The sequence below is a fragment of the Parus major genome, chromosome 28, assembly GCF_001522545.3.
Source record: "Parus major isolate Abel chromosome 28, Parus_major1.1, whole genome shotgun sequence".
In the NCBI taxonomy this organism is placed as follows: domain Eukaryota; kingdom Metazoa; phylum Chordata; class Aves; order Passeriformes; family Paridae; genus Parus; species Parus major.
In genome coordinates, this window is record NC_031797.1 from 3,163,658 (window position 1) to 3,181,180 (window position 17,523).

Consider the following 17,523-nt stretch of genomic DNA (forward strand, 5'->3'; position numbering starts at 1 on the left):
CACAGTGACCCCCCCCAGCTCATCCCACACAGCGTCACTGTGGTCACAGCCACAGAACAGCGACGCGCCCAAGCACCGAACAAGGAACGCTCCACCCCTTCCAATTGGGGAACTGGCTACCCAAAAAGGGAAGGGACCTGCAAAGGTCACCCTGCAGGAGCTGAGTCACATCCCCACGGGGTGGGCTCTGCCCCTGGAGTCATCCTGGGGTGGGCTCAGCGGGGTCTCTGTACCTGAGATCACCCTGGGGTGGGTTCAGAGGGGTCTCAGTGCCTGAGATCACCCTGGGGTGGGTTTAACAGGATCTCTGCCCCTGGGGTCACCCTGGGGTGTGCTCAGTGAGGTCTTTGCCCCTGGGATCACCCTGGGGTGGGTTCAGAGGGGTCTCTGCCCCTGGGATCACCATGGGGTGGGTTTAACAGGATCTCTGCCCCTGGGATCACCCTGGGGTGGGTTCAGAGGGGTCTCTGCCCCTGGGATCACTGTGGGATGTGCTCAGTGGGGTCTTTGCCCCTGGGATCACCATGGGATGGGTTTAACAGGATCTTTGCCCCTGGGATCACCATGGGGTGGGTTCAGAGGGGTCTCTACCCCTGGGATCACCATGGTGTGGGTTTAACAGGATCTCTGCCCCTGGGTTCACCATGGGATGTGCTCAGCAGGGTATCTGCCCCTCGGGCCACCCCAGGGTGTGCTCAGCCCCAGCACCCCCACCCCATACCCAGGCTGTCGTTGCAAACAGCGTCACCCACATCCTCCCACAGCCACCACCGCAAGGCAGGAGCGCAGCGGAAGCTGCTTCCCCTCACAGGCAGCCGTGGATTAACTCTTTGTGCTGCCTTTCTCTGTGACCCCTCCAGAGGGGCAGCCCTGTGTTACCTCACAGGGAAAGCTGTGTCCTTGGGCTCCTGCACATCAGGACTCTGAGTGGCCTCCGTGGTTTCTCCAAAGAGAAGCAGAGTGGAAAGAGAGGGGGAAATCAGTGCTGAGCCCCAGCCTGACCCCTTGCTGCAGTGAAGTGGCTTAAAGTCCTCCTATAACGGGGTGGATGGAGGGAACCCGTTCGCTGTGAGGCAGCCTGTCCCCAAAACATCCGTTGAGGCTGCTCTGAAAACATCCCCAGCCATGTGGAACACCCAACACCAGCTCCCTCTGCTTCACACAAACTTCAAAGCAGAGTTTCCCCCGCCGCAGCCCCAGCTCTGCTGCAGGCTGTGCCCTGCACATCCTGTGCCCTTCACATCCTGCCAACCCCACCCACAACAACCCATCCCTGTCCTCTTCCCAGCCAGCCCTTGTCTGCTGGGGAACCTCCAGCTGGGCACACCCCAGCCAGGGATTTTCCAGGAAAAAAAGGGAATCCCTGCACCTCAGCCCAGCAGGGAGCACCCAGGGGTGGATCAAATGCTGCATTTGGCTTGAACTTCACAAGTGTTCATTGGCCAGGGCTAACGAGGCTGGTCTGACACGCTCCAGGAAACGGATAAATAAATATCACCTCTGGGGAGAGGTTTGCAGCACTGCAGGTCACAGACAAATGGATGTTAAAAGTGCTCCAAGCCCTCTCTGAGCTGGCCTCAGGCACTTCCAGACATGTTTCCTCACTGTAGAAATGCCCCAGGTGTCACCAGCTCGGCACAGGTCCGGCTCTGATGGAGGTGGGAGCTGCTCCCAGGACTGGGATCATCTCTTCTCTTCTCCCTGCAGCTGCCAGAGCCCCTCATGCCCTTCAGGCTGTACAACGAGCTGATGGGGCTGGCCAAGGAGAGCCTGCAGGGCGGAGAGGCCAAGGGCCGCAGCGGGAAGGGCGGCCCCGAGCTGCTGGACAGGGGAGCCGACACCGACCAGGTGGTGCTGAGCCTGGTGCTGAAGCTGAGGGAGCTGCTGAAGGAGCTCCCCTGCGAGAACATGGCCACACTGCAGTACCTCCTGCAGCACCTGAGGAGGTGAGAGGGGCATGGCCAGAGCCTGTGTGGCTGCTGGGCACCTTCCCTTTCTCCCCTGGGGTGAGTGCAGCCTCCTCACTGGTGCCAGGAGGAAGATCCATGGTTGCAGCTGCTGCTCTCCTTACCCTGAGTGTTCCAGCCCAGCATCTCCCCTCAGCCCTGCCCATCCACCCCTCTCCCTCCTCGCTCTCACAAACTCTTCCTCCCCCTCCCACCCAGGATCATGGAAGTGGAGCAGGACAACAAGATGACCTCAGGCAACCTGGGCATCGTCTTTGGGCCAACACTGATGCGCCCCAGGCCCACGGATGCCACGATTTCCTTGTCCTCGCTGGTGGATTATCCCCACCAAGCTCGGATCATTGAGGCACTCATCATCTTCTACCCCACCATCTTTGAGCACAAGGACGTGGCACCGGCCGAGCCCGGCAGACGCGGCTCGGGCGCCACGGAGGAGGTGGCCAGTGGTGCTGAGCGGGTAGGAATGGCCAGGGAGAGGGGACCCTCGGGGGGTGTTCCATGAACCTTCTCTGGAGTCAACTCCCAGGGAGTGAGAGCTCTCCTCTGTGCCCTCACCACCATCCCTGTTCCCTCCCAGGCCCATTCAGGCTCCTCTCCTGTGGCTCCTCTTGGCACCGGCCCCTACCTGGAGCTGCCTTCGGAGAAGGGGAGTTTGGCTTTCAGCGCTGACTCGCTCGCAGGTCAGTGGGAGGCACTGGGGGTCCCCGGCAGGTGCAGGTCCCTTGGGAGGCACGGAGGGCACACAGACCCATCCCTGCCCCAGGAACCCAGGGTTTGCTGCATGCAGCCCCTGCTGAAGCCACGGTGCTGGGCTGGAGGGTGGCACAGAGCTCCTCTGTCCCACAGAGTCTGGCGACCGCTCCGTGGACTCCGACTCGGAGCTGGAGGACGCCGGGGAGCCACGGACACAGCTGAGCAAGCAGGGGAGCGAGACCAGCACGGAGGAGGTTCATTTCTGCGAGGAGGGGAGCGAGGGGCTGCGGAGCCGGAGCTGCAGCGTGGGGCAGTCGGATGCAGAGGGCTCCGCTCCTCGCTGCTGCAGCCCTGGGGACGAGCAAAGTGATGTGGAGGAACACCCTGAGAGCCGCAGCCCCACCACGCCCAGGGGTGCCACAAACCAGCCCGGCAGCCCTCGGGGCCACGGCAGCCACGAGCTGCAGCCCCGGCTCCTCTGAGCCACCACGGACACTGGGATGGATGAAGGGGCAAATCCCAGAGGCTGCCCAGATGCTGGAAACTGGAATGTGGAGGGGTGGGAGGGACACATGGAAGCCTGGGGGGGTTTGGTGTGTCAGCTGCAAGCGAGTCCTGGCTGATTCCTGTCTGGAGCTTTCACACAAAACCTCTGAGTCCCTTGGTGCCCGGACAGGGGATGGGGTCACAGCCTGCTGGGACCTCTGGCTCAGCCAGGGCCATGAAGGACCTTGCCTGGGAGCTGAATCTGGGCAGACCCTGCACTTGTTCAGGACTGGGAAGGAACCCAGGGCTGTGCCTGTGTCAGGTGTTTTATTTTTGCTGTGCTCCTGAATCCCTGAATCCCACACCTGTGCTGCAAGATCGATGTTGGATGAGTCAAAGGACACGGTCACCCCTGATGGCTGAGGCTGCCAGGGGTGACATGGGGACAGCAGTCACTCAGGATGGGCAGGAGGATGGCACCACAGGGACAGACGGAGCTGGAGGCAGCTCACTGGGACAGGGACACGGCTGGAGCAGCGCTGGGGTTGGGGTGAAGCCCCTGCATCATCTCACCCCGAGCCAGGCTTGGCTTTGGGGCTGTGCCATCTGCCAGGATCTCAGGGGATGTCCCTCACTGACACCTGACTGAACTAGAATTCAGGATGGATTTCCTGCCCCAAAACCTCAGCACTGTGTGGTCCTGGCCCAGCTGATGGCATCTGCATTGCTGCTTGGACTGACAGATATTTGGATTGGTGGGCATTTCCCTCCTTGGCAGGAGCCATGCAAGGAGCAGCCACAGGCTGTGGACAGCCTCAGGGCAGATTTGCCTGGCTGCAGGGTCCTGAGCCCTGCTGAGCTCTCAGGGTTTGGTTGTACAGTCATTTCATCTCCAAAAAGCTGCGCTGCAAGTCCAGGACTAACTCCCTCTGCTCTTGGAGCTGGGCAAGGGGCAGGTCCCCACAGGGAAGTGCCTCTTCCTCCTCCTCCTCAGGGCCACCACGGCCTGGATCCAGCCCCAGCCCCAGCCAATATAATCTTGAGCTTCTTTTTCTGTAAAGACATGAATCAACCCTTCAACATGACTCCACTACCTCTGCTGGCAAACGGACTAAAGCCTAAGTGGTTTTGTTTTTTTAAAAGCTATGAGACTTTCCTGCACTGAGGCACAGAGAAACGAGTTTTAGCTTGGAATGAGCTGAGAGCCTTTTCCTTTGTTCTCCTGCTTGTGGGAGACAGAGCAGCTGACGGTGGGGGGGGTCTCAGACACCTTGGTACTGCAGAACCAGGCAATGGGTGGGAGGTTTGAACCCTCTGGGGTCGATGGAGAACCCATCTCAACAAAGGTACATAAACCCAGGTTAAGTCAGGTTTGGAACTGAGCCAGGGAAGAGCTGGAGACCCCCCAGGATTTGTTGTGCCCTCCAGCTCTTCCACAGGATAGTTGGATTTTTCCAGGGCAGCAGGAGGATGTGGGAATGCTGCTGCCACGGCGGTACCGCGTGCGTGTGAGGGTGGGTGAGGATGATGAAGGTGAGTGTGAGTGAGAGAAGGGGCTGAAGCTGTGCTTGAGCTTCCCACGGTGGCAGCTCCCTCCTGGTTGTGTCGATTCTGTGTTTGTCCTGACAGGCCTGTGCTGCTGCACGATGCTGCCTTGCTGTGTTCACGTTGACAAGCTTCACAAAAAACCAATAAAACCAGTGTGTTCTGACTCGTGTTTGTCCTGGGAATCAGGATCTTCCAGGCTCCCCCAGCTGCAGGAGAACAAATCCAAGTGGTTCTGGCATAAAAAGTGAAGTTTAAAGCTCCCCAGAGTCCTGGGATGGATTCAAATGAGTGCAGCTGGGGGTGATGAGCAACTCTCCATCGCAGTGTCCGAACACCAGGGTCCCAAACCAGGGGACAGGGCAGGAGATCAGGGAAGGAACAAGGTAAATCTGAGCTGCAGCTTCCAAATCACCCAAGGCAGCTGGCAAAGGGTGTGCAGAGCTCAGCCACGATGCAGAGTCCCAGCAGGAAGAGATTCCAAACATAATGAAAAATACAGGAACTTGCAGAGTCTTGAGGCTTTGCCGCAGGGAGAGGCTGAACAACAACAGCACTGAGGGTACAAATCTTTATTTCAAACAAGAGCTCATAAAACAGGCAAGCAAAAGCCTTTCCTACTCATTTCCTCCCATCACTTCAGGTTTCCATGGCTGAGTGCTGGAGGGGACTGAGGGGTCACCACGAAGTCCAAGCTGGAAGACAGGGAATGAGGCCCAGTGATGGAGCTGCAGAGAGGCAACGTGGGAAGAGGATTTCCTTGGCCACCTCCAAGTGCAGGAATCTCCCAGCTCCTGTGAACTGCTGGTGGAAGCCATGCAGATCCTCACACCTGGAAGAGAAGGAGGAATGGGAATCACCTCCTGCCCCTGACCTGATCCTGCTCCAGCTCCCTCTGACCACCCCAAATCCCAGTGGGCACAGCCTGAGCAGAGGCAGGTGGCCTCACCCTGCTCTCCCCAACAGCTCCCTCCACGAGCCATTCAGAACTCTGAGACACTTCCCTGGAAGCAGCTGTTTCACACTGGCCTTGGAACATTCCCTGGCACTTTCCAGAGCCCCCACAAGCAGGGGATCCCCTCATCCTTACCCACTGTGTCACTGCACCAGTCTGTAGGTGATGTACCTGCCCGCCGTCTCGCTGGGCCTGATGATCTTCACTACCTGCAAGGCAGACACAGCTCAGGAAGAGGAGGAGACACTTTTCCTGCTCCAAGAGCTCCAAAATGCCCTCGAGGGTCATTCCCTGCCTGCCCTGTCACAGGGAGCTGCTGCCTCAGCCTGCTCCACTCACCTGGCCACGCTTTATCCCAAAGTACCGGGCCACAGGGTCCCCGGCCTGGATCCTGGGGAGCTGGTTCTCCCTCAGTTTGCTGTGCTGGGAGTCAAGGAGAAGCTCTAGATGTGCCATGGGCTGTCAGCAGCTCGTGAAACAGAGAAATGAACCGAGGCAGGAGGGGGGATTTTCAGCCCAAATTTCATCACACCCGAGCAGGGGGGAGGGAAGGAAAGGGACACTGGAAAGGGACACTGGAAAGGGACACTGGAAAGGGACACTGGAAAGGGACACTGGAAAGGGACACTGGAAAGGGACACTGGAAAGGGACACTGGAAAGGGACACTGGAAAGGGACACTGGAAAGGGACACTGGAAGGATACTATCGGGCCAGCAGCTCCGTTACTTCCTCCTTTGTCATGACCACATGCTCTGGAACCAGCTGCAAACATGAGAGAGGCTGAGATGAGGCAGCAACTGGAGCCAACGTGTTTGGGAGGGGAAAAGGACAAGTGTGTCCCTGAGCCCAAAGACGGCAGGAGGACTCTGGGAGCAGCAGGAATGCAGCCAGCTAAAGGGGGGGACCCTGCTCACCTCATGCTCCGTGATGTTGATGAGAAGCTCCTGCTGCAGGAACTGCTCCAGGATGTATTTGGGAGCCATGTCAACCAGGGACTGGAAGGAAAAGGCCCATCAGAGGTGGCTGGGGCAGTCCTGGCAGTGCTCAGAGCTGCTCCTGGGTAAGCACCTGGGCTCACACAGACACAGGCAAGCTGGGAACGAGCACATGGATCTCCTGGAACAGGGAAACATCTCCTTTTCCCTCCCCCACCTCCTGACTGCTCGTGGGCCCTCAGCTGTGCCACTGCTACCAGAACCAGCTGCTCTGGTTAAATACATTTGGGTGCTAAAAAAGAGCCTGTGCTATGATACAACAGGCTCCAGCAAAAGCTTTTATCCAGAGGTAAATTTGGGGCTTTTATTTATCCACAGCAACGCTAGGAAACAGGGAAAAACCTTCATGGTGCCCCCAGGAGCCCCAAAGTGGGACACAGCCCTGTCCCCACAGACCTGCTTGGCCGAGGGGGTCATTCCCTGCTGCACCACGATCAGTGCTCGTGTGATGTTCTCCTCCTGCATGCGCTGGCAGTACATCTTGATCGTCTTGATCCCCACCTTGGGCTCCTCTGAGGAAAGAACCAGACCCGGGGTCACCGCGAGCCCCCATGCTCTGAACCCCCCTCCCCGAGGGCTGAGCCACAGCGGGGACACCTGAACCCCCTGTGCTCCGAATCCTGGGGTCACACCGGGCACAGGCGGAGCCGGGGTCACCGAGAGCCTCCCGTTCCCGCTGTGAACCCCGCCGGGCTTCCCCTGCTCACCGGGGAAGAACACGAACATCTGGTCCGTGGGATCGTCGTTGTGAGCCACCAGCACGGTCAGGTCGGTGCGACGGGGGCGGCCCTCGCTGGGTTTGTCCCCAAACTGCGCCTTGAACTCCTCCAGCGTCTGGTCCAGCTCGTCCTGGGTCACCAGGTACCCGCGGTCGTGGCAGAGCTGTGGGAGCAGCACCGGCCTCAGGAACGCGCCCGCACCGGGAACGGGCCGGCGGAGCGGCCTCCACGTCCCCCACCTACACCCTGCAGCACTTCCAGACCTCCCGGCACACCAGGCTGGGCCCTCCCGGTCCCTCCGTTCCCCCGGACCTGCATGATGGTCTTGCGGATCTTCCACAGCCGGTACGTCTCCTCCTCATCGTCCATCTTTCCCGCTGAGGCCCCCGCCGGCTGCCCGCGCTGCCGCCTGCCCCGCGCGCACACACAGGCGGCGCCGAGGCGCACATGGGGGCCTTCACCGCAGAGCCTCGTGGGAGATGTGGTCCGCTGAGAGCTGTCCCCCGCCGCTGGCTCCGGAGGGAGCGGCCTTATCTCTGCTGCTGTCGGGGTGGGTCTCTGAGTTGCTGCGCCTCTGTTCGGAACCCGCGGCCGGTCCGAGAGGGAATCGCTGCCCGGGGGCCGCGGCCCACAGCACCTGACTCCACACCCCGCCCTTTGGTCTGTCCCTGCCCCCCGCCCTCGTGGTCTCCGCCGATAAACACCCCTGCGGGCTTCCCGCCCGCTCTGCCTTTCTATTGGTCAGTTTTCTATCCATCACCCCACCCAGGCTGCCCGTCTGCGCGTTGATTGGCTGATCGTGCCAAAGGGGGCGGGGTTTGTGTGCGATGGGCTGGGCCGGCGCGGTGCGGGGCGCGCTGCTCTGCGGGCGGGCGGCGGTGCGCGCAGCGGCAGCGGGACCAGGGCTGGGCGCGGTGCGGAGCATGGTGAGTGCGGGGCCGCTCGGGGAGCGCGGCTCGGCCCGCTCCGCTCCGGGACCGCTCTGTTAGCCGGGGGCTGAGCCTGGGGGTGACCCCGGGTCTCTCCCGCGGGGTGCCCAGGGCGGGTGGCGGGGACTCGGGCCCGGGCTGGCCTGGCCGGGGTGCGGAGAGGCCGCAGGGTCCCTCAGGGGAGCGGAGGTGGCGGGGCCGGCGCGGGGCTCCCCAATGACGCGCCCGCCCCTCAGTGTGCCCAGGCGGACGACTGGCGCTCGGCCAGGGCCATCTACGACTTTCACGCCCTCGACATCGATGGTAACGACGTGTCCCTGGAGAAGTACCGGTAGGACGGAGGGGCTGGGGTGGCGGAACGCAGCGCCGGGCGAGGCTGAGCCACGGGGGCGCTTGCGTAACCCTCAGGCCTCGCCCGGGCGGGTGAGGGGACTCTGCCCGCGCCCCGCGGGGAAGGGCAGCTCATCCACCCCCTCTGCAGGGGCGACGTCTGTATCATCACCAACGTGGCCTCCAAATGAGGGAAAACCGCGGTAAACTACACTCAGCTTGTCGACTTGCACGCCCGATACGCTGAGAGAGGTTTACGCATCCTGGGCTTTCCCTGCAACCAGTTTGGGAAGCAGGTACGTGGGGTGGGGGCTGGAGTTCCCCGGGAGTGGCAGGATGGTCCGGGGACCCTCACGGTCCCGGTATGGCCCCTCAGGAGCCCGGGGACAACGCTCAGATCAAGGCATTTGCTGAGAACTACGGGGTGAAGTTCGACATGTACAGCAAGATCGATGTCAACGGGGATGATGCTCACCCCCTCTGGAAGTGGATGAAGGAACAGCCCAAGGGCAGAGGCACCCTGGGCAAGTGAGTGTGGCATGGGGAACCCTGGGGACCCCCAGCCCTGCAGCCAGCTCATGGCTTGGCCAGGGGTGAGGAAGAGCTTTTCTGCCCAAAAGTCACTCCTGTTTTTTCTCTCCTAGTGCAATAAAATGGAACTTCACCAAGGTAGGACACAGGTGCCTCCTCTGGGCTGCACCTCCCTCTGGGGAGCTGGGGGTGCCCTGAGGCTGGAGGGAGCCTCTCACTGGGCTCTGCTCTGCGCCATTACCCCAGGTGTCAGGGCAGGAGCATCCCAAGGGGTTCCTGTGTCTAGAGACCCTTGGGAACCCCTGCCCTGCCCAGAGCACAGCTATGGGGCTGTGGGGGTTGAGCTGTCCAGGGCTCCCAACAGCTCCCTGGGAGCCCTGGACTCGCTCACCAGGGGTTGCTTCACTCCCACAGTTCCTCATTAACCGGGAAGGTCAGGTGGTGAAGAGGTACAGCCCAATGGAAGATCCCTATGTAAGTGCTGCTGCTGAGGAGGGGAAGGCCAGGGATGTTCTCGGGGTACAATGCTCCCCTCTTGCCCACAGGTGATCGAGAAGGACCTGCCTGCCTACTTGTAGCTCCGCTCTGCTGTCCCCCTGCCCATCCTGACCCTGCTGCCTGTGGAGCCTCCTCCAGCCCCATGACGGGCTGCCTCCAATCCAGCTGCTGGTGGGGCAGCCCTGACCCACGGCGTGCACCTGCTGGATGGAGGCTCTGGGGGCTGTGGGTGCTGTGGGCAGGAGCAGCCAGAGCCCCCTCACAGTAACTGGAGTCCCCTTGCAATAAAGGCGTTAGGAATGAGCTGCTGTGTTTGGTGTGGGATGGAGCGGGGATGGGGCCAGGGCTGTGCCGCTCCTGTTGAGAGCCTGAGTTTGCTGGGAAGCCAAGACCTTATGCAACTCCTGAGCCAAGCAGGGATAATCTTCAGTGCTGAGGAGGAAGTGCAAATCTGGCATGATCCCGTGCTCCTGAGGGGCTCCTGAGAGCTGAGGAGGTTTTTCCCCCGGGATCCCTCCTGTCCCCTCTGGGATCCTCTTGGCAGGGTATGGCAGCAGAGGGGATGGGTCCAGCAGTGGTGCAAGCCCTGGGCAGGAGAAATTCCTGCAAAACAGAACCCAGGCGTGTTAGGACACAGCAAAATACCCCCTGCAGCCAGGGATGTGTCTGACCACAGCGAGCAGGATCATCATCCTCCTCCTCCTCAGGGCAGCGTCTTGTGTGCTTGTGAAGGCACAGCCGTGCCCAGCCAAGCCTATGGGACTGGTGTCCCATCCTGGGCAGGGACAGCTCAGGTTCTGCCATGCAGGAATGCTGCTGCACCTTCTCCCAGGGCCTGGGAAGTGCTGGGTCTCCCTGTCACACCCACAGCCCTCTCAGGGACATCTCCACATCCGGGCAGAGCCTCCAGCCCAGCACGTCAGGGATGCTGGGAGGATCCTGCTCACATTTAGGGATCACTCACTGGGGGTCACCCCATCTCTCCTCCCGTGGGATAACAGGGCCAGCAGTGCCTGGATGAGACATCCCAGAGCTGTGGCAGCTCCTGCTGGGGGAACACACTGGAACAGAGGCTCCTTTATCTGTGTTTTTCCAGCCAAGCCAGAAGGGAGCTGCCTCATCCAAGGCCAGTGCCCAGGCTGGATCCAGCCAGGATCCTCCTCAGCACCAGCAGTGGAATCTCCCAGGGAGAGGGGGAGGCTTGGGACAACAGCCCTCAATGCCACCGAGTTGGTGACTCAGGAGATACAAAGTGCAGCTGCCAGCACGATGCTGGCCCAGGGATTCCTGATCCAAGTCCCAGCTGGGCTCTTGGGGCAGGTTGGACAGACCGACAGACAAGAGACAGAGCTGGGAGTTACAGAAATCTCACGTGTGGCTTCTGTTCCATTTTTACTGAGCAGAATGAAAAATTATCCTTCTGAGGCAAGTAGAAAATTCAGGAATTATTAGTCCAAGGCACATATTCTAAAAAAATCTCTTTACATATGTACAACTTAATTATAAATATACATAGAAACAAAAGGCAAACGACAAGCAGATTAAAAAGTGCCAACACAAAGGTGTCAGGGAAGAAAACAGGGACTCATTAAAAATACAATCAGTAGGACAACTGCAGAATAATTTAGTTAAAAGATAACATTACATATTATTAACCCTGACAAAACACGGGATCGGGGCAGGAAAGGGATTCCTTGAAGGTGCTCTCTGTCTTTCCAGAGATCAGGGAGGCAGGATTGCATATATTTTAAAGTTAAGGTCAAAGCCACCAGGTAAGGCTCCGGTGACAGCAGAGGGTGCCCAGCAGGGAATTCCCCCTTGCTATTCCTGAGTTTAAACCTCTTTGAGCTGGGTTTTCCCGGCGTCCTTTTCCCTCATTGCTGAGAATTCAGCCCCAATCGAGCAGTGCTTTAAATAGGGGAGGGTGTGGAGAGGGGGAGCCTGGCTCTGCCTGGGCCCGGGGGAGGCTGCTGGGGTCGAGAGGAGCAGAACTGGGGGAAAGCAGCAGGGCTTTGGGGGGGACACAGGGGGCTCCCCCATCTTTGGTGATCACTTTGAGGTAAGGAGGTGAAATGTGCCCCCGACCACAGGGATTGAGCCTGGGCTGGTGCTGAGAAGCAGGTGCCAGCTGGGGAGGGGGGTAAGGACAGGCCCCCAAAACAAAATTCAGGGACCCAGTTGTGTGACTGGGCAGGTCTGTGACCTCAGGGTGTTGGGGCTCAGCTCCTGCCACAGCCAGAGCACAATGCTCCAGACAGGAACCCAGAGCAATTCCCAACACCAAACGGGGAACTGGCCCAGTCCCTGAGCCCCAGGGGGACATGGAGGTGACGGTGTCTGCCCAGAGGACGTGACACCACCAGGCACTGTGAAGCTCCAGCCCCCTCAAGACTGCCCTGTTAGGGCACAGAGGATCCCCTGCCCCAGGAGTTCTCTGAGGAAGGGCCAGGTCAGCCAGGGATGGTCCCAGGTTCTCCCCTGAAATCATCCCGGCGCCACTTTTAGGAAACCTCGCTGTCCTCTGTCCTGGGGAGGAGGCAGCAGGGGGTGGGGCAGTGCTTTGCAAAGCAGCCTTTGTTCTTTGGTATCCAACAGGGCAGTTGCAGCAGGAGCAGCCAAACTGCAAATCCTGGGTGGTGACAGTGACACTGCACACTCTGAGCAGTGCCAATGACACTGCACACCCTCAACAGTGACACTGCACAACCTGGCTGGGCTGCCCTGACCCAGACCCGTGGACTGGGGTCCATGGCCCAGCCAAGGACAGTGGCAGGACCAGCAGGATGTCCAGGTGAAGGGACAACATGTGACAGCAGGAAACTGGCCAAAGCACATCTGGTCACGGCGACCTGGTGAGGTTAAAGTGCAGGACAGGGGACATGTGTCCCTTCTGCTCTGGGGAATCCTGCTGGTCCTGGTGTGGCTGAGCTCTGACAGACTCCAGCTCTGTCACCGTGGGGTGCAGCCAGCTCTGGCCGCTCCCACGGAGCTCAGGCAGCCCAAGGTCCCTTCCTGCAAAGGGCAGCACAGGCAGTTTTGATCTCTCACTACACCTGCTCAGCCCTGCCAGAGGACACCTGAGCTCAGCATCTCCCAGCTCCTCTGGGATAACATTCCCTTCCCCTCCATCCCAGGCTGCCAGCACAGCCTCAGGGTCCACAGCAGTGCTGGGGCAGCCCAAGCTGGGGCTGGGCTCCCACTGTTCCCTAACTGACCAGCACGTGGTCAGTGGGTCATTCCAGAGCCTGGCCCTGGCCTTGCTGGGCTGGAGGGCTGGGGAAGGCTCGGACACTCAGTAGTCTGCAGGGGTTGGGCAGAGGAGGGGTCTCCCCTCAATCCCACTTGGGCACTGACCTGTGAGCAGGACTTGACCCAGCAGAGCCCAGCAGGACCCGCTCAGCTCCCCCTGGGCACGTTCCATACAAACCTGTACATGCCTGACTGAATAGTACATATAAATAAAATTCACTTTAAGGAACTCCAGGCTTTCTCTTCCCTCAAAACCAGAGCAGGATCAGTCCAAACCTGTAGAAAAGTCAGGGCTCCTCAGCTCTCACCTCTGCACCAGAGGACACAGATCCACAGCAGCATTCCCAGCTGGCATTCAGAAATCCGGGAAAGGCCCACTGAACTGGATCACGCTCTGGCGCTCCGGGGGGAGCAGGTTCTCCTGGGAGGGCCCATTGAACGTCCTCAGCATGTCCTCCAGGATCTCTCTAAAATTGATATTCCCGTCTTGCTGGAGAAAATCCTCCTGTGGCTGCTGCAGGGGGGGCGGGGGGGGCAGGGCAGGGGGCTCGTGCAGCAAGGGGCCGGGGGCTGCGCTGCCCTCCAGCCCAGGAGCGTGGCCAAAGCCAAAGGACAATCTGTGCTGCTGCTGGGGCTGCAGGGGGGGCTCCGAGGAGAAGCAGAGCGCTCTGGTCTCCGGGTTCAACACCACGTCGGGAATGCTGTTGCTGGGAGGGCTGTAGGTCAAGTCCAGGATCTCGTCCTGGCACAGGGAGGGCAGGGGCAGCCCAGGCCCCGGCAGGATGTGCAGTGGCAGGGAGAAGGGTGAGCTCTGCTCCTGGGCCTGGAGCAGCCGGCTGTGCTTCCGCTTCACGTCCTCGTCCATCTGCTTCAGCTCCTCCCGCACCCTGTGGACACAGCTCTCGGGGATCTTGATCCCTGGGAGAGGAGCAGACATCAGCCCCCTGTGGCAGGACCTCCCACCCCCTGATACAGCAAAACCTTATCTCCATCACACGTGGCTAAGTCAGACCAGAACTGTCACGTGATTAATTATCTCAGCTAAAAACCTCCTTAGCCAGCAACAAGCATTCTGTCTTGGTGTGAGAAACGAAAATTAGAACACAAGCGTTTTTACAACTATAAAAGACCACAATGATTTTCATGAAATCAGAAATCTCTTATACACTCTCTGAGTGCGTGGAGAGTTCTCCTTGATGACCAAGACATAGGCATCAAGTTACTTCCCCTAGGGAGTGAGAGAAATTAAGGAGATTCTCTGCACACCACCATCATTCATTGGTAGGTGACATTTACTCCTAATTTGTATTAATTTCTTTGCTAGCTGTAACATAGGTACCTTTATCTACTAGCAGTGTTTCCATTGTTTATCCTTTCTAGTGAGTAAATTTGTTTATGTCTGTTTTTGTTGGCTATTCAAATAAATAATTCCTGGCCTGATTGGTCATTATTAAGAACTTGCAAGTGAGAGTGGGTTTTAGGGTGGTGTCTACTGCCAGAAACCTTTCAAAGGCAGAGACTTGTCTAAGCTCTCCCCTCTCCATTCATAACTCCATTCCCTGGGAAGGGATGGGGCGCTGTGGGGACAGAGGGAAAGGGCAGCAGCACTGGGGTGTTCATGAGGATGATGAGCCTGGCTCACCCCCTCTGCCCCAACACATCCAACTCCCCTCCTTCCCACAGGGTCACCTCAGCAGTGTGAGCTTCCACCCCGGGTGCTGGAACACGCCCCTTTAAGGGAGGGAATCTTGGTGCTGGGCAGTTGGACCCCTTCCTGCTCCCCTTCCCAGCACTTCACTCACCGACTTGTTTCTTCTTCTCCTTGGTCTTGAGGCGCACGATCTGCAGGTAGCTGCTGCTGGTGATGTCTGCCATGACGCCGGCGATCCTGCTCCACACGCGCAGCAGGGCCCCGCACAGCATGTAATAGTGCCTCAGGCGCATGCCCTGGAAGCATTCCTTCCCCTCCTGGATCAGCTTGCAGCTCTTGTTCCTTCGGGGATCACAGGAGAAAACCACTGGAATTAGCACAGGTTCCTGGAGCTGAGTGGGATTCACTTCCCCACAGCCTCCCCCACTGCCACAGTCAGCTGCAGGGTCCTGTCTAGGGAAGGAGGATGTGGATTAATGGCTTTAAGATGAAGGTGAGGAGCTTTAAATTGGATATCAGGAAGGAATTTCTCCCTGTGAAGGTGGTGAGGGCCTGGCACAGGCTGCCCAGAGAAGGTGTGGCTGTCCCACTCCTGGAAATGTTCTAGGCCAGGTTGGATGAAGCAACCTGGTGGAAGGTGTCTCTGTCCATCCCTGCCATGAAACTGGATGGGCTTCATTAAAGGTCCCTTCCAACCCAAACCATCCTGAGATTCTGTGGCAGGCTGGGGCTGCAGCTGCCTTACCACACAGCGTGGTTACAGTTCTTCAAGGAGAAGTGGTAGCTGCTCTCCCAGTGCTCCTTGGCTTCCTCGGGCAGCACCTGCAGCACAACACTCAGCATTAGGAATTTTCCACTCTCCAGGATGAAGAGATATGAAATCCAGGACTGGGAGTCAGGACACCTGCTGCTGCCACCATCCCTGCCCCACAACAGAGCCAGAAGGAGTTGTGACAGGGTTACAATGAATGCCCTTCCAACCTCCCCCAGCTCTCACACTGGAGGCTGCAGGTCCCACCTACCCGCCGGTATTTCTTCTGCAGACTGTCCAGGCTCTCAGGCTGGCTTTGCTTCCCAATATTTGGTTTGTAGAGGATGAAGTTCTTGCCACGGCTCTGCTCTGCCAGCAGACAGGTGTATTTGCTGCCTCGCACCTGTGGGGTACAGCTGATGGGCACAGGCACAGCCTCCCTCCCCAGATTTCTCTAAACAAACCTCTTCCTGCCAGGATGGAGATCCTTGAGGGCATTTCCCAGCCCTCAGGAAGAGTGACCTCGTACAGCCATGGCAGATTTCCTGCTGGAATCACCCCTGAGCTGAGGTGCCACCCTGGCAGAGCCCAGAACATACCTTGTAAGAAAGGTAGAACCCATCGAAGGTTCCCGTCAGTTTGAGCGACTTCTCATAGGCTTCCTCCCACTTTAAACCTCTGTCAACGCTGATCTGAACAGGGACACACAGAGGGATGAGTAACTCCAGGGGCAGGACAAGTGGCTCTGTGTCTGCCTCACAAATCCCCCTCAGCACAGCCTAGGAGCAGGCAGAGAAGGTGCTCACCTTGTAGAACACGACCTGCCCATCCTGTGGGTGCCCTGGGGTCAGGAAAACCTCCTTGCTCTCCTCGTAGATCTCATCCACTCCTGGGGCTAAATCTGTGAAAGGAGAAAAGGCTGCTGTAAAGAACATCCTCCCAAAAGCACCTCCTTGGGTCTCAGGATCTCTGCTGGGTGGGGACACTGCACTGGGAGGAACTGGAACCCCAGGGGTGCAAGAGGCAGAGCTGTGGCCACCCCTCCTTTTCCATACCAAGGATGCCCATGTCGTATTTGCCCTCCTTCTTGTCCTTCTCAATCAGGTAGTCAAAGGTGTCAGAAAAATACTGGAAGAGCATGTTCTGCTTGTCCACCTCCAGGCCCAGGATGCGGTTCAGGAATTTGGTGATGGAGCAGTCTGCAAGAGCACAGTGGGTCAGGGAATGGGGTGCAGATGAGGAACCCACCAGCCCCCTCCCAAAGAGGACCCCCCAACAGCCTCCCCATGACCCTTCTGACAGCAGCCCAGTCCAAGGGCTGTTCCTGTGAGGAAGCTGAATGGGATCTGCAGAGCCATGGGATCTGCAGCACAGGCTGTTCCCACAGGACCTTCCCCTCATGGCAGACATCCCATCCAGGCGCCCAGCAAACCCCAGAACATCAAGTGGGCCATGACAGCCCCTTCTCTTCCATCTGCCCCCTGCCTTGGGGGCTTCCTCACGTACCCTTCTCCACGGAGACAGTGCCATATTTCATCTGGTTGCAGCAGATCCCCACGGAGATGAGCCCTTGCTTCATTTCTAGAATGGCACAACACATCTTTTGCATTTTGGGGTTAAACCTCCCATCAGCATTCCTGCAGGACAGCTTCCCCTCCATGAACTCAGCCCCTCCCCACACCTGGCAGGGTGACATCTAAGCCAGCAGCACTTTCCCCTCTGTTTTCTCCCTCTGACCTCCTGCTCGGTTCTCCCAGCATCCCAAACCTGGGACCAACCCATCCAACAGAAACCCTGGAGCTGGTAATGCTCTTACCACGGAAAAAGGTGTCCTCCCCTCTCTCGTAGCTCCTGGGCACAGGAACCCTGTTCTCTGTGTGGCTGAGGATTGTGGACAGGACCCTGTCCAGGGCTTTGGCCCCGTACTGTGGGAGGAGACCAGAGTCACACACGGGAGGAATGGACACAGATGGCCGAGCTGGGGCTGGGGGTGTCACACACTGCTGAGGGTGACACTGCTGAGGGTGTCACTGCTGAGGGGACACACATTGCTGAGGGTGACACACACTGCTGAGGGTGTCACACTGCTGAGGGTGTCACACACTGCTGAGGGTGTCACACACTGCTGAGGGTGTCACACACTGCTGAGGGGACACACACTGCTGAGGGTGACACACACTGCTGAGGGTGTCACACACTGCTGAGGGGACACTGCTGAGGGTG

At 58.8% G+C, this 17,523-nt stretch overlaps 4 protein-coding genes across 8 annotated transcripts in view; 2 read left to right on the forward strand and 2 right to left on the reverse strand.

The window, feature by feature from the left end:
* The window catches only part of ARHGAP45 (Rho GTPase activating protein 45), a 16,244-nt gene extending 11,387 nt beyond the window's left edge, over positions 1-4,857 (forward strand). For both annotated transcript variants that reach the window (XM_015651789.1, XM_015651788.3), the window contains exons 20-23: positions 1,708-1,946; positions 2,166-2,424; positions 2,545-2,647; positions 2,814-4,857. In XM_015651789.1, the coding sequence (XP_015507275.1) occupies positions 1,708-1,946; positions 2,166-2,424; positions 2,545-2,647; positions 2,814-3,142 (930 nt within the window). In that variant the 3' untranslated portion in view covers positions 3,143-4,857. The remainder of the gene's footprint in view (positions 1-1,707; positions 1,947-2,165; positions 2,425-2,544; positions 2,648-2,813) is intronic.
* A 391-nt stretch (positions 4,858-5,248) lies between these two features.
* On the reverse strand, positions 5,249-7,808 carry POLR2E (RNA polymerase II subunit E). Its single transcript, XM_015651791.3, has 8 exons — positions 7,674-7,808; positions 7,350-7,524; positions 7,039-7,154; positions 6,562-6,642; positions 6,351-6,409; positions 5,986-6,064; positions 5,782-5,855; positions 5,249-5,523 (listed from the first exon to the last, which is right to left on the reverse strand). The coding sequence occupies exons 1-7, from the start codon at positions 7,728-7,730 to the stop codon at positions 5,790-5,792; spliced, it is 633 nt and encodes a 210-aa protein (XP_015507277.1). The 5' UTR covers positions 7,731-7,808; the 3' UTR covers positions 5,249-5,523; positions 5,782-5,789.
* A 400-nt stretch (positions 7,809-8,208) lies between these two features.
* GPX4 (glutathione peroxidase 4) lies at positions 8,209-9,952 on the forward strand. The gene is made up of 7 exons (XM_015651792.2): positions 8,209-8,287; positions 8,527-8,621; positions 8,772-8,916; positions 8,997-9,148; positions 9,265-9,289; positions 9,566-9,625; positions 9,697-9,952. Exons 1-7 carry the CDS (start codon positions 8,285-8,287, stop codon positions 9,727-9,729), a joined length of 513 nt encoding a protein of 170 aa, XP_015507278.2. The 5' UTR covers positions 8,209-8,284; the 3' UTR covers positions 9,730-9,952.
* A 1,054-nt stretch (positions 9,953-11,006) lies between these two features.
* SBNO2 (strawberry notch homolog 2) overlaps positions 11,007-17,523 on the reverse strand; it is a 47,409-nt gene continuing 40,892 nt past the window's right edge. For all 4 annotated transcript variants that reach the window (XM_033520205.1, XM_015651785.2, XM_015651786.3 and 1 more), the window contains 9 exons: positions 17,117-17,225; positions 16,807-16,881; positions 16,356-16,499; positions 16,107-16,201; positions 15,900-15,992; positions 15,572-15,703; positions 15,295-15,371; positions 14,701-14,891; positions 11,007-13,816 (listed from right to left, as the gene is read on the reverse strand). In XM_033520205.1, the coding sequence (XP_033376096.1) occupies positions 13,254-13,816; positions 14,701-14,891; positions 15,295-15,371; positions 15,572-15,703; positions 15,900-15,992; positions 16,107-16,201; positions 16,356-16,499; positions 16,807-16,881; positions 17,117-17,225 (1,479 nt within the window). In that variant the 3' untranslated portion in view covers positions 11,007-13,253. The remainder of the gene's footprint in view (positions 13,817-14,700; positions 14,892-15,294; positions 15,372-15,571; positions 15,704-15,899; positions 15,993-16,106; positions 16,202-16,355; positions 16,500-16,806; positions 16,882-17,116; positions 17,226-17,523) is intronic.